Source organism: Sturnira hondurensis, unplaced genomic scaffold (genome assembly GCF_014824575.4).
Source record: "Sturnira hondurensis isolate 20B ecotype Veracruz unplaced genomic scaffold, ASM1482457v3 Scaffold0008948, whole genome shotgun sequence".
NCBI lineage: Eukaryota > Metazoa > Chordata > Mammalia > Chiroptera > Phyllostomidae > Sturnira > Sturnira hondurensis.
In genome coordinates, this window is record NW_028081579.1 from 3421059 (window position 1) to 3444240 (window position 23182).

At 40.7% G+C, this 23182-nt stretch overlaps 1 protein-coding gene across 4 annotated transcripts in view; it reads left to right on the forward strand.

Moving 5' to 3' along the window:
* The window catches only part of SLC25A21 (solute carrier family 25 member 21), a 496567-nt gene that overhangs the window by 426826 nt on the left and 46559 nt on the right, over positions 1 to 23182 (forward strand). For all 4 annotated transcript variants that reach the window (XM_037056431.1, XM_037056434.1, XM_037056433.1 and 1 more), the window contains one exon: positions 16047 to 16113. In XM_037056431.1, the coding sequence (XP_036912326.1) occupies positions 16047 to 16113 (67 nt within the window). The remainder of the gene's footprint in view (positions 1 to 16046; positions 16114 to 23182) is intronic.

Below are 23182 nucleotides of genomic sequence, written 5' to 3' on the forward strand. Positions count from 1 at the left end.
GATTCACAGATTCAGAGGAGAGAATCCCAGCAAGACACAGTAAGTGCAAAGGCCCTGAGGTAGAAATGTGCCTGGTCCCAGAAACTAGAAGGTCAGTGGGGCAGGAGGAAAGTAAACCGAGGACAGGCTCGGAGGAGATGAGGTGGAAGGCATAGTACAGCATAGTAGAAGTGTATTGCCTGGGGCCTTTGAAGGGACTTTGGTTTTTGCTCTGAGGGAAATAGGACCATATCAGAAGGTTGGGAAAAAGGAGTCACATGACCTACCTTTTATCTCAATAGGAGGAGTCTGTCTCTGCACTGAGAATAGAATGGAGGGGAACTAGTTAGGAGGCTGTCACAATGGCCCGAGTGAGGTGTGATCAAGGCTTAAACCAGGGTAACAGAGATGAATAAGAGAGGGAACTCAAGTACATGCTTTCAGAGTTTCTGGTCTGAGTGACTGGAAAGATGGAGCTGCTGTCAACTGGTCTGAAGAATATTGTGGGTGGAGCAAGTTTGTGGAGGGAGAATCAGGAGTTTATGTTGAGCACACTAATTATGGCACCCAACTGGAGATGTTGAGGGGACGAGTGGATGAACTGGAGACGTATGACAGATGTCAGCATGTGGATGTAATTAAAGTATCAGGACTGGGTTAATCGCCAGGGAGAGGCAGCCACAGTCCAGAATCTGAGTCCTAGGGTTGTCTTCTGCATTTTCCCCCAAACAACTCGAATTCTACACAAATTAACCAGCTTGTGGTTTTCTAGGACATTGATTGTAAGAGTCAGGTAGAAAAATAGGCCTTAAGTATTCATTGGTAATGATGTGTTACGAAGGAAAATTTTTTTAAAGTGACCTGGAAAATTGTGCATATCCTGAAGTCCATAAACTACCTATAAGACTAACTTTTTTAATCCAACTCTGAAAAAGCTTGGTGGCTACACTTAACTTGTGCTTCAATCAGTTCAGTAAGAACCAGGCTCTTAAAAAACTCTGGATCAGGGGGCTGTAGATGACAAAGGACACTACAAACAACCCCGGCTTAGCCAGCTGTTTCTGCACTCAAAACCCAGCATTTGAGCCCCTCCCAGGAGCCAAACAGAGCCAGGGCCTCCGCACTAGAGAAACACTCGCCGAAGGAGCACTAGAGGCAGGAGGTCGAATGATGTTACCCAGCGGACTTGTCTCTCTCTCTCCCTCTCTCTCTCTCTCTCTCCCCCTCTCCCTCTCTCTCTCTCTCCCCTTCTCTCTCTCTCTCAGAGAACAGATGTCAAGCACGACATCAAGGGTGGAGGCTCTGGAGTCAAGTAGACCTGGGTTCTTATCCCAACTCCACTGCATACCAGTTGTCTGACTAATAGGAAGGTTGGTTCTCTGAGTCTTCGTGTGCTTGTCTACAAAATGAAAAGAGTACAATGAGATTATAGTTGTAAAGCATTTAGCACCATGATTGCTATTTTCATTTCTCAGTTTTGTTAGAGGTCCACCAGGGGGCACCTCAAGAAATTTATTTGGAGCCTACCGTAGCAACTGGGGCTGTAAACAGAGTTAACACATTTCCAAATGTGACTTACACTTTGGGAGTAGTTGGCTCGGTGTACTTAGTGAACAACATCTTTGACCCCGTACATGTTCGAATTGGTTGCAGCAGAATTCCACAACAGGGTGTGAATTCCTGATGCGCTGGGTCACACACTTAGGTATGGTTCCATTTGTGAAGGACATCTCTGAATTCTGAGGCTTTCCGTCCCTGCTGTGGTCACATACAGCTCTGCAGCTAGGTCAAGCTATTAAATCATGTTACTTACAACAATGTACTAACTCATTTCCATAAGCACTTGGAAGAGATCTGGCATAAAAAAATCTCTATTCTGGAAGGAATGCTTTAGAATTACTTTGCTCACCTTTTTTGCCCACACCACAGCTTTTCATAGTGGACAGCCAGCTAATACATGGTTAAGCCAGAACTTGACCTTGAGAGTTGGACTCCAGAGCCCACACTCCTGCCCACTACATCACACGGCCTTTCCTGAGAGGCAGCACACAACTCGTGCTGAATGCCCAAAGGTGGTGATAAAGAACAGGAGTGTCCATTGTCAAGCAATTTATATCCTGGATTAAATATGGCAATTGTGTGAATAATAGGTACTCTATTCAATTAAAAATATAGAAGTCTGCCCTGGCTGATGTGGCTCAGTGGATTGAGCGCCGGACTGTGAAGCAAAGGGTTGCTAGTTCAATTCCCGGTCAGGGCACATGCCTGGGTTGCAGGCCAGGTCCCCAGTGGGGGGGCGCGAGAGAGACACCCACGCATTGATGTTTCTGTCCCTCTCTTTCTCCCTTCCTTCCCCTCACTCTCGAAAATAAATAAATAAATAAAATCTTTAAAATATATATATAGAAGTCATTTACTCTTAACATGGATACTGAGTCATGTCTGTGTTTGGATGGATCTATATACATGTATGTATATGCACAGACAGGGGTGGGCAAAGTAGATTTATACTTGCAAGTGACATTCTTTTGAGTTAATAAAGCGACTGTGACAATGGTCGCCTGCATGTCTTTTTTTTTTTTTACACAAGCAACTGTAAACCTACTTTTGCTCATTCCTCTGTGAATATGCATGAGGATATACATTTCTTATTTGAATATAAGTATATTCAATATAATGTTAACTGAGTGTTAGTATGTGCTAAAACATAATGAAATATGAAAGGCAACATGTTTAAAATATTGCAGGCAGGTGCAATGTCAAGATTTTGTCTGCCACCTCAGAGAAAGATTCTTGGAGAAAATTGTCTTAGTGGATTTGGGAATAATGAAACTCCTGAATCAACGTTTGACCCTAGAAAAATGTGTTTAGCCTGGTGCTTGGAACAAAACATATTGAATGAGTGAGCGAATAGATGAATGACAATTACTTCATGCATGGGCAAAACAAATTAAAAATGGAGGTAAAGCCCTGGCCAGGTAGCTCAGGTGGTTAGAGCATCGTGTCTATATACCAAGGTTGTGTGTTCCATCCCCAGTCAGGGCAAATACAAGAACCAGCCAATGAATGCATCAACAAGTGGAACGACAAATCGGTGTTTCTCAATGGAAATAAGAAAAAGGGGATTGGTAAGAGGATGAGGGTTACTAGAATGGAGAAAAGACTTTCTTCGATGGGACCTCTTTATCACAGATGGACTTTTTTGACTCCACGATCGGGTCTTTCCTCTTTCCTGGCTTTCATTCAGTCCCAGTCTTTTTTTTCCCCTCAAGTCCTATTTCTCATAGTCACCATCCAGACGAGTGAATGACTGCTCTTATGATTCTTATTTCCTAGTGGAAATGAGTTCGTCTTTATAAGGCAACCTGCTGTCTCTGAAGATTAATACAGTTTTTGCATAGTTAGTTCTAAGTAAGTCTTTTCATTTATAGATTACTGGAGCAATTAACACCACATTCTACCCATATTATGTACCACTTTAGTTGCGTCTCAAATATCTTTTTTGCTCTTTCTTTCCTTAGCATTTTCCATCAGGGTTCTGGATCTTATATCACCCTAATGCTTTCCTGGGCTGAGCTGTGCAACACGTTCAGTGCAGCGAGCGTCCGGCCAACTTTCCAGGGAGTGGAGCCAGGGGCCTACCTCCTAAGTGATACTGACAGCTAAACTAATTTTTCGTGTCTCAGAAAATCAAAGTTGTAGTTTATTTTAGACACATCAACAGAGTTTAATTGTCATGGTAAAATCATGCTGAAAGTTCAGTTAAAAACGTGTGTTCAGGAAAACTTTAAAGAATTCCGTCATACAGCATATAATGAAAGTGGTATGGTTTGGGGTAACCAATACATTCAAGGACCATATGCAGAAACTTAATTCAATTAATTCTCTATAATGAAAAATAATAACTCTGAAGACCTGATGTGAGTTACAGCAGGGAAAACCTTTGAAATTTTATGTAAGGATGTTAGCTAAAACTTTAATTATGTTGCACTTCGTTGAAGTTCAGTTGATTCATTTAAAAGAAGGATCTGTCACTTTTTAAGCTGTTTTTTCTCTTCTTTGAAGGGTACATAGTTCTCCCTCTCTTCTTTGCCTAAATGAAAAGGGCCCCAAGATGCATGTAATTTTGAGAGCTTCGGATTGAAGAGTATATATAATTCAAATAACAGAGCCATGAAAACTCACCCTTTCATTTGGATTTTGTGAATCTGTGTAAGTGATGTCAGAATAATGCCCTAAAGGTCCCGTGTTGGGGACAGAATTCTGCCCTGGGATACACCACCATTCAGCGGGGGGCGGGGGGGGGGCGGCGAGCACTCGTAACACTGCTGCCCTCACGGTTCTGATTACAGAGCCACAGCGTGTGGGGGAGAAACTTGGATTTGACAACAGCAAAAGAAAGGGGATATTGTATGCCTCCAATCAGCTTTGTATTAGGAGATCCTTAAAGGCAAAATTATGTGAAAGAAAGAAGGAGGAAGAAAACAAACTAGCAAGATCCCTATTTCAATATAATTTGGAGAAAATGACTGATTTGGGTCGGCCGTGTTGCCAGAACAGATGACTCAAGGCTTCCAAACAAGAAATGGAAATCAGGAGGATGCCTGAAGCCTGAAAGAAGAACAAATTGTGAAGATATGATTGACTGTGAGGCTTCAAAATCAACTGTACCAAGATGAGCTTGGATCATTGCCCAGAACAAAACTGAATGGTGATGTTCATTCAGGTCCTGACTGTTGAAACAAAATGAAATGTAGTAATTGTGCTCTGTTAGGTACACAGATGTGTTAATGCTTTCCAATTCCCCCAACTGGAGATCTGGTGTCACTTTCCCTGTCGTTCCTATTTCATGCTTCACCAGTGAGCATTATTGCTGCCCTGGACGTTTGCTGAATGCCAGCTTTTCGGCAAAGCAGTGGGATCCAGGTGAAGGCATCCTTCTCATGCTGCATGTGAGTATGCTGCAGGTGCTTGGACATGGCTTTACAGCTTGGAAATCATTTCTCTGACCGGCCTTTCCAGGCTCGGGGGATGTGCACCTCGATTCTGGCAATCAGTGTGATGGTAGCTGGACCCAGGTCAGGAACCTCAGCAGCTGGGGCCCCAAAGCCCTCCATCTCCAACAGCCAGGGAAAGCCTCGGTTTCCACATGCAGAAGTTCTGTGCATTGATCTTTTCCTGTCTTCAGTGGGAAGGTAATTTGTTCACAGGTTCCTTATACTCATTTCTCAGTAATCTATCAGTTGAGCTTTGTAACCTTTCTGATGGACAGCAGGGTAGGACCCCCTCTAAAGGTCAGTTGTGACGCAGCTGGAGTATCCTTTCCTCCTTGGGGCTGCGATGAAGAAAAGAGGCTGTTAGCTTGCTCCTCACACCCAAGCCTGCTTACCAGCCTAGCGACTTCGGAAACTTCCCAGCTTGCCTGGAGAAATAGTCCAACTCTGCAGTACAAATGACTTCCAAACAAACTTTTTCTACACACTAAAGTAGGAAAATAACAGCAAAACCAACTAAGAGGGAAAAAAGGAGGCACAAGCAGAACATATGATTTTTCCACTCCATTTTGGTTTTTCAACCTGAGTCAAATTTTGACTCTTCTGTCTAGTCTCTATTTACCATAAAGTCTTCATATTTCAGTAGCTGACTTAAAGCAGGTAACTTTTTTTCCACCATCCAAATGCACTAAATATGTTGTCAGGTATAAGATGTTTAAGTAAGGATCTGTGTGGTCTTTTTGGGTGCCTAAAGTTTGGACCCTAAGCCTAAACTTGGAGCCTACTAATGAGAGATAGCAGACAGGCTCTTTTGGGGTGTTGACTGGCTGTAAATGAGCCACCAAGATGAGACGAAAACTTGAACTCAGAGGAAATTCCACATTTCCTTGCTTTGTACAATCAATATCTTTTTACTGGTTGGTGTATGTATGATCTTGGAGCCACCCAATATGTTAAATAGCTTCACACTGTGAAATGGGAATGGGGGAAATGAGGGGTAAAATTATTTTGTGGGGTTTGGCACAAATCTGTACTTCAAATAAGCTATGTGTGAGCTGCATCTTTGAGAACACATGCAGTGCAGTTTTGATCTTCATTTTATAGATGTGCATAAGTAATACAAGGTCTGTTTTGATTATACAATTAAAAACAAATGTGATCCACTATTGCAGTACTCTGTGTCTACTTATGTTTCTACCAACAACTCTCATTAGTATATAAACCATCGTGATCTGAGTGCTTTAGAGACCTGAAACCCCATCCACCTATTTGCCTACGAGCTTCTCCATGTTCCATCTGTGATATGGGGTTCTCTCACAGGTAGTCATCCTAATGGGATAGAGTTTTATTTTAGTGTGTGATGGGCTCCTCAAAGTAATCATCTAAAATGGTCCTCACAGTCTCCATCTAAAAGCTTTCCTTAACATTCAACAACCACCTTTGCTATGATTTAAGAATTACCACTTAAAGCCCTGGCTGGTGTAGCTCAGTGGATTGAGCACGGGCCTGCAAACCAAAGGATAGCAGTTCGATTCCCAGTCAGGGCACATGCCTGGGTTGCAAGCCAGTCCCCAGCAGGGGTCAGTTCCCAGCAGGGGACACACAAGAAGCAACCATACATTGATACTTCTCTCCCTCTCTCTTTCTCTTCCCTTCTAAAGATAAATAAAATCTAAAAAAAAAAATGACCACTTAAGACTTTTTCAGAAATGGGGATGTTAAAGGCTATGTGTGTCAGAATATTTTTAGCAGTTGGTTAATAGGAGATGGAGTTGAAAGCTCACATAGTAAAGATTTATTTTTAATTTCACGTCATCATAAATTTAGAGGTAGGGTGCCAGGATTGGTTAGTTCATTCATCGAGCTCCAGGCCTTTCCCTGTTTCTGCTGGCCATCTTCAGCTTGTGGGTAATGACATCTCACTTGACTCCGTGCAGCTAGGGCAACATCTAGCAAGGAAGAGGGGCTTTTCTTCCCACATGCCTCTGCCTTAGATTGGAAATCCATGACCTGCAGCATACATTCCTCCCCCTTGCTGGTGTCATGGGTCAGGGTTGGGTCATATGTCCATGCCAGTGACAGGGTTTCACTAGCAAGGGAACGGGACCACCATGATTGGCTTGAACAATTCTGCTTCATCACCTGGCCTGCAGAAGGGCTTTCTTCCCTGAACACAGGGGGCGGTGAATATCTGCACCTCGAGGACCAAGGAGGAATTTGAGGGATGTCTGTCAGGTGAACAACCAACAGTGCTCCCCACTGACTTTTTATGTAAGTTTTCATTTTGATACAGTATTAGTACTTCAGCATTTTATCGTATTACTGAAGCAAGTATTGTCTTCCTCTCACACTGGCAGAATTATTCTGGTGAGCCTCTGGAGGGCAAAAGTTTTCCTAGGGAGGAAGGACACTTTTCCTAGGGCCTAATTTTTTTCCACTTTGATCCAACTAGAAAATATTTAATCAACAACCCAAAGGCTTTCACACACACGAAATTCTTGTTCATCTCAACCCGATCTGCCATTTACACGGGTAGTCTTTCACATGACGTTAGAACAGAATTGAATGGACACAGAATAGAAACCTGATTTTTAAGTGCCATTTCTGCTTCTTACTAAAATATGAAGTGAGAAGACATTTTTGCAACAGGAATACCTTTCAAAAAGTGTTTAGAAAAATAGTTTTATTTCAAGGAAAACTGCAATGCAGCCCAGCCCAGTGGTCAAGGACTAGGACTGTGAGGACAATGGAACTTGAGTTGAGTCGCTGTGTCCCTTTTAGTGGTGATGGGGTAGTAGGCCTCACCTGCAAAACAAGGAACAAAAGCATACCAACTTCAAAGGCTTTTTTGGGGGAGTTGAATGAGACTAAAATATGTCCATATGCCTTCATATATTTATTCTTACTAGTACAGAGTAAGCTTTCAACAAATTTTGACTCTTTTTCCTGATAACAATACCAACAAAAGTTTATAAACATCCAAGTGAACATTTTCCTATACACGATAGTTAAAATCAAACTCACAATTTTCAGAGGTAACAACTTTGAGAAACAATATGGGGGCTGCCATACAGCTTAAGCTACGATGCTATGGGAGGCCTGGCACTGGTTCTTGTGCCTCTTCCAAAAGGTTCTCCAATTGACTTGATGTGGGTCAAAACTTAAAACCAGAAGGGTGGCTTCACTGTCCTTTCAGGGAAAAGAACTGCCATCCATGCTACACAAGCATTAGAGGCCCACTTTCCATTGATCCAAGGAGTGTCACTCTGCTTCTTGAGAAGAAAGCAGTATGAACATGTTGATACAGTGTCACAAATCTCTCCGCTTCCCTAGTTATGATCCTGGTAAGCTACATGTTCTATATTTCAAGCCAAAACTACACGAAGGCAGAAAAATTTGGCAGAATGAACAGTGCATGTGGATATAAACATCAGTTCCTTAGCAGAAAAAAGAAACGTATGTCCTTCATAAAAAACACTGCAATTTCTTTTACTTACAATCTGTATACCATACTCTACGTTAGGAAAACTTTCAGTAATTTTCTAATCAAGTCAGAAAGATAGCTCATCAGCCTGAGCTTTTGCCTACATTCTCTTACTCAGATTTTGGGTGTGCCTCCTCTGATTGGCCTAAGCACCCATGTTAACTGACAAAGTCTCTTCCTGCGAGAGGGCATGGAATTGAGGCGCCGCAGCAGCTGCCTCGGCAGGAGGGGCTCACTTCCAGGTTTGGGCTGTAAGTAGTAAACCCAACTCAGATTCATTTAAGTAAAAATTAAATGTACTATCAGTGCCACTGGGTATCTCAATGAAGCAAAAACAGGAAAATGCTAATATTCAAGAAGGGTTGAGGTGTCACTAGGCTTAAAGAAATCCTTGCAGTGGAGTCCCTCTCACAGCATCCGGGTTTCTCTTAGCCATCTCGCCCCTGTGTTTTCCTGAAGGGTAGCTCCCTTCTTTCTCGTCAGTGCATGTTGACTTCCTCCAAATGACAGAAGATTGCCATTGATTTTCTAGTTTTCTATGTAAGAGCTTCACCGGCACAGACTGAGACTGACGTTTTCAGTTCTAATTCCAAATCCCAGAGGGGAAAAAACTCAACTAGGTCCAGCTTGGATCAGATTAACTGGGGCAAAGAGACAGAGTACCATTTGGACCCATTTGATGGGATGCCAACCAACCATTGCCTACCAGCAATATCATTGTACTAATATGTCAGTTCCAGTGGTTAAAAAAATGGGTAGAGCAGTTCTGACCAGAAAAGGTATAGCCTACCTATTCCAGAGATGTCCACTGTTACATGGACATCTGAGAATACAGTGCAAGGAAGTAGATAGCTCTAGCTTCCCATTTGCCAGCAAAGACTGACTATGGTCCTTGAGAGTTTCCAGTTAGTACTATCAGGTCACTGTTAGAAAGTTCAGGATGGTGGGATGGCAGGAGGTGGAGGGAGGGGCAGAGAGGAATGGTGTCACATGAAAGGAATGGAGCAGGGAGAAGGGAAGGAGGGTGCATCAAGGAAAAATTGCCAACATGAGGATCTGGACCTTTCAAATACATCATGTAAACAAAAGCAAAGACAAAAATCACATGATCATATCAATAGATGCAGGAAAAGCTTTTGATAAGATACCACATCCATTTATGATAAAAACACTCAGCAAAGTTGGAATAGAGAGAGCATTCCTCAATATAATAAAAGCCATATATGAGAGACCTACAGCCAACATCATACTCAATGGGGAAAAACTAAAATCTTTTCCACTAAGATCAGGAACAAGACAAGGCTGTCCACTTTCACCACTTCTATTCAATATAGTATTGGAAGTTTTAGCCACAGTGATCAGACAAGAAAAGGAAATAAAAGGCATCCAAATCAGAAAGGAGGAAATGAAACTGTCATTGTTTGCAGATGACATGATAGGGTACATGGGAAATTCTATAGACTCCACCAAAAAACTTCTCAACCTAATAAATGAACTTGGCAAAACAGCAGGATACAAAATCGATATCTAGAAATCAAAGGCATTTTTGTATACCAACAATGAAACAGCAGGAGCAGAAATCAAGAAAAAAAATCCCATTCAATATAGCAAAAAGAAAAATAAAATACCTAGGAATAAACCTAACTAAGGAGGTAAAAGACCTGTATGCAGAAAACTATACAACATTGAGGAAAGAAATCAAGGAAAACACAAACAAATGGAAACACATACCGTGTTCATGGATTGGAAGAATTAACATCATCAAAATGTCCATACTACCCAAAGCAATTTACAGATTCAATGCAATACCTATCAAAGTACCAATGGCATATTTCACAGATATAGAACTAACACTTCAAAAATTTATATGGAAGCATAAATGACCCTGAATAGCAGCTTCAATTTTGAGAAAGAAGAACAAAGTAGGAAAGATCACAATACCTGATACTAAACTGTATTACAAGGCCACTGTCATCAAAAACAACCTGGTACTGGCATAAAAACAGGCACATAGACCAATAAAACAGAACAGAGAGCCCAGAAATAAACCCAAGTCTCTACAGTCAATTAATATTCAACAAAGGGGGAAGCAACATAAAATGGACTAATAATAGCCTCTTCAACAAATGGTGTTGGGAGAACTGAACAGCTACTTGCAAAAAAATGAAACTCGAGCACCAACTTACACCATACACCAAAATAAATTCAAGGTGGATAAAAGACTTAAATATAAGCCGTGACACCATTAAAGTTCTAGAGGAGAACATTGGCAAGAAAATTTCAGCTATTTCATGCAGCAGCATTTTTACTAATATGTCCCCTAGAGCAAGGGACATAAAGGAAAGCATAAACAAATGGGATCTCATAAAAATTAAAAGCTTTTGCATGGCTAAAGAAAACAGCATTAAAATGAAAAGAGAACCAACTGTATGGGAAAACATTTGCCAGTGATACCTCAGACAAGGGCTTAATCTCCAAAATATACAAAGAACTTACATGACTCCACTCAAAGAAGACCAGCAAGCCAATTAAAAAGTGGGCAAAGGACTTGACCTGACATTTCTCCAAGGAGGACATACAGAAGATCCAGAGACACATGAAAAGATGCTCAATATCACTAGCTAGCAGAGAGATGCAAATTAAAACCACAATGAGATACCACTTTACACTGGTCAGAATGGCTATCATAAACAAAGCAATAAACAACAAATGTTGGAGAGGTCGTGGAGAAAAGGGGACCCTAATCCATTGTTGGTGGGATTGCAGACTGGTACAACCATTATGGAAAACAGTATGGAATTTTCTCAGAAAACTAAAAATGGCTCTGCCTTTTGACCCAGCAATTCCATTGTTAGGATTATATCCTAAGAACCCTGAAACACCAATCCAAAAGAACCTATGCACCCCAATGTTCATAGCAGCACAATTTACAATAGCCAAGAGTTGGAAGCAACCTAGATGCCCATCAGTAAATGAATGGATCCAAAAGCTATGGTACACTAAGGGGGGTAGAAATGGGAGGGAGGTGGGGAGCACTGGGGAGGTGGGCTGGAATGGGAGTAAAAGAGAAAACTGTACTTGAACAACAGTTAAATTTTTTTAAAAATTAGTTATTTAAAAAAAAGATCTGGACCATCTAGGTCTTTTCATATGAAATCTTTTAGGTCCCCCCGGCTGCCTGTCTTCCCTCTTGCCTTATACTTCTTCCTAACATTTTCTCCCATCAGTTTTAAAAGGAAGACTTTCTGCATCAGGCGTAAGACTTCTGTCCTCCACAGAAGCCGTGCTCTACTTCAAGCAAAAGTTTGAAGCAAGGCAGAGTTTTTCTCTTTCAGGAAAGTACTTTCCCATGTCCTCTTGTTCTTTTTCTTAGACTAACAAAATCTGAGGGTTGGAGGAGATGAATGTAGAGTGCCAGCAAGTCCATCCATTACTGTGTATAGTCCATGGCTGGCGCCCATGCCCAGGGGCCGTCCAGGCTGCTTGACCACATACCACAAAGAGGCACTCACCACTCTTCAGGAAAGCCCAGTCTCCCTACAGATAATTCTGACTGTTAGGAGTACTTCCTAACTGTTAGTCAGCTCCTCCTAGGGCAAAAATGTGTCTTTCCTTGTTGCTTGCAGCCGTGGGTCCTAGTTCTGCCGCCTAGAAACAAACTAACAAGTCTGATCTCTTTCCTATGTGCTCACCTTCCAAGAGATCCATCACATTATGGTTTTCCTCTGATCTTTCTTCTTCAGGCTGAGCGACAATTCTTCCTCTAACTGTTCTCTGTCATATGGGATTTCAAGTACCTCTACTAACCAGGACACTCTGTTCTAGAAGCTACTTCCTTAAATGATTTTAATGTCACTTGCTCCATAACCAGGCATAATATTCCAGATGTGGAAAAATCAGCCCAGAAAGAACAGAACTAATAGGGTCTTTCATTACCAGTATAGAACTTCCTGAATATCACATTTATCTTTTAGGAACATTAAACCTGTGCTCAGTCACTGTCATGCTGAAAATTATATAATAATTAATTTATAATGAAATTTAAATGATGATGAATAGTGGCATTTAAATTTTACAAGTGAATTTCAGGCATCAGTGGTTGAAATTAGCATGAAAGGACGTAGGGGGAATTTGTGACCTCCTATAGTTCTTCAAATCACATGTTTGCTTTACTTCTTATTCATAATGGTAGTACTATCCATTAAGTCAAAAATAATAGGCAGAGTAAACCTATATGGGGGGATCATTTGATTCCTTTCCTCCTCTTCATGAAATTCATATACTTAACAAACATTTGTGTTCTGCTTATACACACACAGACAGCCTGCGGTAAGCACTCTAATGCACACTCAGCCCTCAAGGAGCTAACATTTTAAAAGCTGTAGGACAAGCCTTTGCTCCCCTCACTGAAGGGGAGCAAGTTAATTAAGGAAGAACAAGAGGTCACCATGTTGGATTGAGTGGCACAGTGAGTTAGTCCAATAAACTCTTAACTTTCTTGTCCCAGAAGCACAGCTAGAAGCAGAACCTAACTTGAAGAAGTAGGAGTGAAGCTTGAAAGGTCAATCAAAGAATCTCCAGCCCCATGTTAAATGGACATCCTATCATTGGGACACACTGAGTCCTTTATCTGTAGTCATGCATAGGTTCATCAGGGAAATGAATTATCTCAGAAAATAATGCAGAACAGTCTTTTCTATTTACGCATTTCCAGGTTTCAAATGAGGGTGTGATATATATATACACACACACATATATGTATTTATATATCATATATATGTATCTACACACATGTGTACACACACACACACGGAAAGCCCAGTCTACCTACAGATAATTCTATATAAAGATAATATATATTACAGATAATATATATAAAGATTCTAGATGAGACAAATTTAAAACTTTGGATTATAAAATCTAATATGAAATAAGTGATGATGTATTATAATCTCATCATAAGCATATCTACCAATTTTTTTTCTAAAAACATCAGAATATGTGACAAGTTTATCAACTATGGCAACAGTCGCTGAACCAGGCCCTGTGAAATGGCATATCAGCAAGGCAGTTTGGCATTTCTTTTGTCAGCATTTTCTGTCCCTGACCTACTTCCTTCTCCATGAAGGAAGTTAAAAAATTATGATCAATCAGGACACACCCAGGAACCCAAGTTCCATAGCCATAGAGCTTGTTGGTTCCCTTGTGTTAGTAAAGCTAAAATTGAGATTTCATCAGCTTACTAGCCTCAGAAAGTTTCAGTCTAGTGGGCTTAGGTGTAACCCTAACCTCATTTGGTTACCATAAGGGAGGAAATGCAAGATTGTAGACGTCTTGAAGCTACCTACCACACAACTGTGAAAATGAATTCGAGATTCTTAGATTGAAGATTATCAACTTTACCTTTAAGGCACAACTCATGGCTGTATTTAGCAACTTAACTAAAAAATTCCAGTCTCAGTATTATTTATTCTTCTTCTGAACAATGCTAATAAACATAGTATTTATAATCTCTCTGCTTTACCTTTTAAATGTATTTTATTGATTATGCTATTACAGCTGTCCCATTTGCCCTATTTGTTCCCCTCTGCCTTGTACCCCTCTCCCACTCACATTCACCCTGTTTAGTTCATGTCTATGGGTCGTACATATCAGTTCTTTGCTTTTCCATTTCCTATACTATTCTTAACCTCCCCCTGTCTATTGTGTACCTACCAATTATGCTTCTTATTCCCTGTACCTTTTCTCCTAGTCTCCCCCTGCCAATAACCCTCCATGTGATCTCCATTTCCATGATTTTGTTTTGGTTCTAGTTGTTTGATTAGTTTGTTTTTGTCTTTTTAGGTTCAGCTGTTAATCATTGTGAGTTTGTTGTCATTTTACTGTTCATACTTTTTTATCTTCTTTTCTTTAGATAAGTCCATTAAACATTTTATATAATAAGGTCTTGGTGATGATGAACTCCTTCAACTTGACCTTATCTGGGAAGCACTTTATCTGCCCTTCCATTCTAAATGACAGCTTTGCTGGAGAGAGTCATCTTGGGTGTAGGTCTTTGCCTTTTGTAACTTTGAATACTTGTTTCTCAGCCCCTTTCTTGCCTTTAAGGTTTCTTTCAAGAAATCAGCTGATAGTCTAATGGGAACTACTTTGTAGGTAACTGTCTCCTTTTCTCTTGCTGCTTTTAAGATTCTCTCCTTACCTTTAATATTGGGTAATGTAATTATGATGTGCCTTGGTGTGTTCCTCCTTGGGTCCAACTATTTTGGGACTCTCTGAGCTTCCTGGACTTCCTGGGAGTCTATTTACTTTGCCGGATTAGGGAAATTCTCCTTCACTATGATTCTGAATAAGTTTTAAATTTCTTGTTCTCCCTCTTCTCCTTCTAGCACCCCTATAATTCAGATGTTGGAATGTTTAAAGTTGTCCTGTAGGTTCCTAAGCCTCTCCTCATATTTTTGAATTCTTCTTTCTTTTTTTCATTCTGGTTGAATGTTTACTTCTTCCTTCTGGTCCAAACTGTTAATCTGAGTCCTGGTTTCCTTCCTGTCACTGTTGGTTCCTTGTTCATTTTCCTTTCTTTCACTTTGCATAGCCTTCACTTTTTTCTCTATTTTGCGACCATACTCAACCATTGCTGTGAGCATCCTGATTATCAGTATTTTGAATTGTGCATCTGGTAAGTTGGCTATCTCTTTGTTGCTTAGTTCTATTTTTTCTGGAGCTTTGATCTGTTCTTTCATTTAGGCTAATTTTTGTTTTGTCTTCACATGCCTGTTACATAGTAAGGGGTGGAGCCTTAGGTATTCATAAGGGTGGGGCAACCCACGATGCTGTGGCACTGTACATTGTGGGAGAGCTCTAAAGGGAATAATGACACTTGCTGGGATCTCGGTGGCTTTCAGTCACTTCCTCTGTTACCCACAAGCAAATTGGGGCCTTCTGGTGCTGATTCCTGGGTGGGTGGTTTTGTGTATGTTCTAGGACCCTGTGGGCCTCTCCACCGAACTCTCCTGTGAGACTGGGAGTTTCTCATGCTGCCACAAGCCCCACAGGTTTTTTTAGTCAGATGTTTTGAGGCTTTATTTCCTAGTGCTAGAATCCTGGGTTGTACATTGTCTCACTCCCCAGTTGTTCCTCCTAGTTTATCCACACACAAATATGGGACTGCCCACTCTGTCAGTTGCCAACTCGCCTGGTCCTCCAGTCACCACCTTGCCTCTCACCCTCTCCACCCTGGCTGCCTGTTTTCTGCCCCTCCTACCTGTCTAGATGAATACTTCTTCTTTAACTCCTTGGTTGTTGGACTTCCATACAGTTATATTTTCTGTAACAGTTCTGGTTGTTTTTTATTTTTAAGTTTGTTTTTGTCCTTCTTTTGGTTGTGAGAAGAGGTACAGTGTACCTGGGTACACCTCTATCTTCCATAATCACTCTACTTCATAATTAAAACAAAGAACTTCAAAATAGGTGTGCCACATTGAATAATTGGGACTACTTTAAGATTAGTTCCTTTTTCTATAAACAAAGGCAAAATTACCTATTTTCTACTTCCCTTTCTTAAATAAAATCTTTTATTTCTCCAACAGGCTGTTTGGTTTTTACAAAGGAATTCTACCACCCATATTGGCTGAGACACCAAAAAGAGCAGTGAAGGTAAGCAATGTACAAGGTCTGTCCAGAAGGTATCCAGCCATGTAATATAAAAAATAGAGACATTTATTGAAGAAGATACAAGATACAAGAAACATTGTACATAGGACAATGATGCCTCAGTTCCCTTCAGAGTAGGACCCTTAGACCTCACACAGTTCTCCCAGTCACCATCAGCTGCCCCATTATATTTTCCTGAATCTTATTGACAGTGTGAAATCTTCCCTTGCAAAGGTGACTTTAGTTTTGGGAGAAGCCAAAAGTCACAGCGAAATCCAGGCTGTAGTGGGGCTGAATCACCTGAGTGATCTGATGATGTTTCACCAAAAAACTCTGCAGGAGACTGTGATGTACGAGCAAGCATGTTGTCATGATGAAGCTGTCAATCACTACTTGCCCATTGCTGCAGCCTTCTGAAGCATCCAAATAGTTTCTACCGATGAATGTACAAGCTTAACACAAAATTTGATGCAAATTGTAGTTCTACTTGCACAGTCATTTTGAATGGGATGGCTCACTGAACAGCATCTACCACCCCCACTGAGTAGTACAGTGGAGTTGTCATTGTTCACACATATGCATTCCAGTCGACTCTCCTTGGCTGTCAGGTTACATTGATGTCACGCAAAATGTTCTCATTATATTAACAATGGCTTGACTTTTTCTGGACAGGCCTCATATGCTTTCCAACCAGGTGAAAATACACTACAGAAACAACTTCAGCATTAAAACATCCTACACTAGCCTATAGGACATTAATGTGAATTAAACATAAGATAAGATTTTTATTGCAGAAATTATAGCATAACTTTTATTCTAATTACACTCGATCAATCTCCAATATTGGTTTGTGGATTACTTTTTCAGGTGAAGGCACTCCCTTCTAATGGAGAAATTAAATAAAGAGCACAATGGTGAATGAAATTTGTTTAATCAGAATGTAGTAGCCACAAAATAGCTTGGACTTTTTCTCAAAGCAATTCATAAGTTTTCCTTTGGAGCAATAATTACTGAAGTTAAGAGAGAAGGAAAAGGGAGGAGAGGAGAGGTGGAAAAACCTTTCTCTGTAAATCATTCTCATTCTATGAACTGAGTAGACTAATACACTATATTTCTTTGACATGATTCTCATATAACTTATTTATTTGGCATGCTGACTTCATTCTCCCTACCTACCCACCTCCACTGTTAAGATTTTTTATTCTGGTTTTTACAAAATTACTACCATTATCCTGATTTCCATCTCCTTAACTGCATAACTATGGAGTTTACATATTACTTACTGGCTCAGTATCTGGGCAGGAACACAAGGATCCAGCAGGACTTCCAAGGAAGAAAGAACTAAAACTCATCACTTTTTTATGTGTTCTCTTAGACAAGAGTCCTGATCACAGTGACTCCAGGTGGCCTTGACCCCCACACCCACACCACCAACAGCAGTAAATATGGCTTTGTCTTTCCATGTTAAGGGCAGCATAAACTTAGACTGAAAGACTTCCTTTCCAATTAATGGCAAAGCTTTTTTTCACATACATTGCTTACTTCATATTCCTGATATTCCCGAAAGGTAAGAAGGGTACTTTTACTCAACAAGTTAAGAGGGTGGCTGGGTTAAAATTTATGATAAAATAACCACTTATAAACACAAACATGAAATTTTTACATTATGTGAAAGTAGTAATATTTTTACAGTGGTAATTTAATAGGACTTAATTCAGCTCTCAATTCAGAAAGCAAAGCTTTAAAACAGACTTTTATCGATTCATTCTCTTTTTTGCAATAGTTTTGGTGATTATGCATTATTACTTCAATACAAATTTCATTATAAGGATCTGAATCTCAGTAGAGAATCTGGAAAAAGTTCACCAAAGTACACACGAGGGCTGAATTGAATTATGAAACGGCTCCGCTTGATAAAAGATTGCCCAAGTAAACAAACAGAGCAGAGTTCCTGTTCAAACGGAAAGTCATTTTGTCTCCGTAGAATAATATATTCATTTGTTCAGTGTTTTATGTGTATAAATAAAGTAAATTATAATTAAAGTTTTTCCCGGCATATTCTTCCTTAATACTCTGCATTGGAGACAATTTAAACTTTAAGAGGATTAAGGTTTATCAATGTTGAACAGTCTTTTACTGAAGAAAAAAAAGAAATGCTGGGCTTTGCAAAGCTGAGTTAGTCTCTAGTTAAAAAGAAAAAAAAAAGCAATGCTCCCTGTCAGAACAATGGTTAACAGATGAACTTTTGGGCAACTGGATATGGGGTATGTGTCCCAGACATCTTGTTTCAAGTAGTTTTTACCTTACAATTATTGAGCCATATGGTAAGTACGTTGGCTTTTTAAGTATAACTTGGAGTTAAAAGTGTATCTTTGCCAGATGGATAACACTACTTTTTCAACACAATGTATGAAAACATTCAAGTTATAGATATTTATCTTAGGATTTGTGAGGAAAGCGATCATCTGATAGTAACAATTTCATACATCATAAACGGCTTCATTGTATGTCATCAAAGTTTACTTCAGAAAAAATATTCAGAAACTATGTATGTGTGTGCATATGTGTGCATACACACTTACAGATATATGTGCTCTATGGAGTCATCATATATACATGGGTATAGATATAGATCGTCCTTGGAACTGACACTCCAGTTACAAACACTATTATAATCAGAAACAGATAATGTCAAGTTTTTCTTGTTCTTGATTTTTTGAAATAAAATTCATCATGAAAATAATAAGACTCATTGATGCTGAATAAATGAAGCTTCCTCTTTTACAAATCAAGACAGTCAGTATTGCAGTTAGCAAAAGGAAATGAAGACCTCAGAAAGAGACTGGCTGGTTCTTCAGAAATGAGAGGCACCAGGTCCCAGGGTCCAGAGTCCAACCTTGAGCGCCACAGTTCCAGAAACACCATTTTTCCATGATCAGACTCTCAAGGACTGCCTATGGCTAAGCAAACTGGTGAGAGATTATAAATTGTGAAGGCTATTTGCTCACCACTATCACTATGCCTGTCACAGTGTCTACATATTGTAGATGTTCAACTGATGTTACTGGAGTAAATGGAATATATATGGAGAGAGAAACAGAAAGAAAATTTATTGGTTTCTAATAGGAGACATTCCTGTCCTGTTCTCAGAAATTTCCACATCTACTATTCAGAATTTCTGAAAGGCCCAGACTTCCATTTCCAGCCAAGATGAAGTAACAGGGACCAGATTTACTCTCTTGCCTGAAATAGCAACAATAAAACATGAACAAAATATGAACCCACAATTTTCAAGACACAGGATATCAGACAAAAAAGGATAGACAGGCGGGAAACAAAGGTGATGAGCTGTATGGACTGCCCCACCTTACTGCTTTGAAAGGGTTGCCTGGCCCAGGGGCAGGCAAGGGAAATACAGGCAGACCCCCCATGGATTCCCTGGATTGAGAAGGAGCTGGAGGGCAAGGCAGCTTGAGTTCAGTGGACAAAGTACCAGAGAAGAGAGAGCTGCACAGAGCAAGAACTCCTAAGACCTGCAGAGAGACCCCTTAAGTATTCAGCTGAGAACTGAACAGTGCATGCATGTAAGGAAACCAGCAGGGCCTGAGAAAGAGCCATCCAAGGAATTAGAGGGAACAGTGCTCTGCTACTCGAGGTTGAGAATAGAAGTTCCCATAAGGCTATTAGCTGATTCCTCAAAAGAAACCTTACAGGCAAGAAGGGCCTGGAAACAAGTATTTGAGGTCATGAAAAGGACCTACATCCAAGATTCCTCTATCCAGCAAAGCTATCATTTAAAATGGAAGGGCAGATAAAGTGCTCCCCAGGCAAGGTCAGTTAAAGGAGTTCACCATCACCAAGCCCTTATTATATGAAAAGTTAAAGGGACTAGTCTAAGAAAAACAAGATGATCAAAAATATGAACACTAAAGTGATCAGTAGAATAGGACCCTAAAAAAAAACCCAAAAAACAAAAACTGCCCTGGCTGTTGTGGCTGAGTGGTTGAGCGCCGGCCTGCAAATCAACGGTTCGATTCCCAGTCAGGGCACATGCCTGGGTTGCAGGCCAGGTCCCCAGTGGGGAGCATGTGAGAGGTAACCACACATTGATATTTCTCCCCTTCCCTTCCCCTCTCTAAGAAATAAATAAATAAAATCTTTAAAAAACAAACAAAGCAAACAACTAGAACAGGAACAGAATCACAGAAATGGAGATCACATGGAGGGTTATCAGTGGAGACAGGGAAGGGGGAGAAGGGGGGAAAAGGTGCGAGGAATGAGATTCATAAATGGTAAGAATAGTATAGGAAATGGAGAAGCCAAAGAACCTATATGTACCACCTGTGCACATGAACTAAGGGGGTGGGGGATGTTGGTGGGAGGGGGTTGCAGGGCAGAGGGGAGTAAAGGGGAGAAAAAGAACAGGACAACTGTAATAGCACAATTAATAAAATACATTTTGGGAGGGAGGGGGTGAGGAAGGAAGGAAGGAAGGAAGGAGGGAGGGGCCTGTTCCAACCAGCCAAACTGGAAGGCTTCAAAAGGCACAGCGCACTGTGAGGAGAACTCAGAAGGGTTTGCCTCCAAAGTAGTTCAATGACAGAAAGTCAGAGAAGAAAAAAATTACATCTTTTCCCTGGACAGCAACAGGGTAGGGAGGCTTTCTTAACCCAGTGAGGACCACTTAGAGCAGCGTTTCTAAAATGCGTGTCGTGAAATCAGTTTGGTGAGTCACTGGATGTAGTGGGTCATGACAAGAAATGTTTTTAATGAAGTAGAATAGGAACAGAATTAACATACAGTAAAGGGGTAAATATTGCTTTATAGCCACGTTTTGTTTCAGTTGTAAATACAAGAGCACCCTGTGTCCATGTATGTGCATACATGCCCGTGTATTGGCCAAGTATTTTTTATGTAGATTGTGGTCAAAAAGGTTTGAAATCTGCCTTGAAGGACCTTGGGCTTCCAGGGTCAGGGAAGTCAAGAAGCCCTGAGCAGCAAGAGAACTGCAAGGCAGAGAATTTCTACCCAAACCACTAATGGTCACGGCTCAGCTGCGATTAAGCGTAGTAAGTACCGTGGTGAAGAGCACACGCAGGCCGTGGTGTTAGACTTCGGGGGAATCGGAACCCTTCACTAGCTACAGGACATACACCTATAAAATGGGAATCATGGCTGTGTTATAACTGTGACCTGGTGATGTTTTATGGATCAAATGCAGGAGCACATGCTAAGGTCTTAGCAGGTTTCTTGGATGATAGCAAGCTCTCCTGAGTGATACAAATAACTAAGGCATTTATGGTTCTTTTCGTAGCCAAAGTGAAGTCAGTGAATAGAAACTAAAATATTTTGAAAGTCTCCTATGTGCCAAACATGTCAGGAAATCTTACTCAAATGCTGTTATTTAAGGACTTCTCTAAAACATAAGTTTTGTGTTCTTGGGGGTTAGAAAGGCCAGGCAACTCACTTGTGCTTTCACAATGAAGTAGGATAGCCAGGAGTCAGACCCCGGACTGCCTCTGTCAAAATACCAGCAAGGTCATTGTCAAAAACAGTGATGATGGTGAGCATAAAAAAAAGGAAAAGATAAATTATCTTCAAACCTTAAAACTACGATGCATTTCCTTCTATAGTTAGTGGTTCCTCGTGCATCTCTCCTCAAAACAGTGGTGGCCCCGGGGGGTTCTGTTGTAACCCCAGGATACAGGGTGAGGGTCATCACCCCCCCTGGAATGTTCTATCAAGAAGGCGGGGGTCCTCTTTGTTTACTGCTGCACCCCCCGTGCCTCTCAGAACATAGGGGGCATTCAATAAAATATTTATTGAAAAAGTAAATGAATGAGTCTCATGTCTAGAAAAGTCTACAACCATAGTTAAGCTAAAGAAGATGGCACAAAGTAGTGCATGGCCTTTAGATGAGTGAAAGCCTATCCGGTGACGTCATGGCTCTTGGGATACCCAAGGACTCATTTGAGGTATGTCTACACCACAGAACTGCCTCTTTCTAACAGCAGAGTATTATTTGGCCCCCAAATGTACATTTTTTTTCTTGCTACATTTTACTGGGTTAAAAAGTAATAGAGTAGAAGACACGTGTGATCACAAAATACCAGGCCATTTCTCCGGTCTTGAGAAACAGGCTAGCAGCACCCAAGAGAGTGTCTCATCAGAGCTGCTTGTGGCTTCCTAATGGAGTACCCAGGAGCAAAACAGCCTGTTCAAGCAGCATCGTTGCCCAAAGTGTTGGAGGGAAATTGAATTTGGGGTATGTTATACAAAGGAATTGATTACATCTGCCTTCCTAGAAACTCATTTTCAGGAAAATTGTATGAAACATCATCTACTGAAGCAACCAACACAATCTTCATCATCACCATATTTTAAAGAAAGGAATAAGCAGCTCTCCTCTCTCAGGTGGGAGACAGTGTGGCTTTAAGCAGGGATGGACTAGATGACCTCATTGGGTCCTTTCCTCGTTTATGATGACACCTCCATCGTTGCTGAGTGTTTGGAAATTTCACGGAACTGTAGAGACACAGTGATAGAAATGAAAGCGATAGAAATGAAAGTTAAAGTCTACGGCCATACCACCGTGAATGTGCCCAATCTCATCTGATCTCAGAAGCTAAGCAGGGTTGGGCCTGGTTAGTACTTGGATGGGAGAAATGAAAGTTAAAGCTGAGAAACGGATGTCTTTTACAAGTCAGTTAGATATTTGGGCATTGACTGGGAAAGCAATTCATAGAGAAAACAGAGGAGACCAAAGATTTCAGGTCTCTATGCCTACAATGTTGAATCACTGCCATAAAAAAAGAAGTCTATTGATGTCTGGGGAAACTGGAAATGGTCATGGTAAATGGAAGCTGTATGGTTCATTTACTGCTATAAAGGATTCCATCAGCTCTTCTGTAGGTCATTATAGCTGCATCTGAAAATGTAAATGTTAAAGTATGAACCAATAGCAACTACCTGAGACGAGATTAAGAACTGTGTTCAATGGTTTATCATTTTTTAAATGCTGGCTAATATAATGATTTACTAAAGAAATTTGAGTCAATTAAAGGGTTTGTTG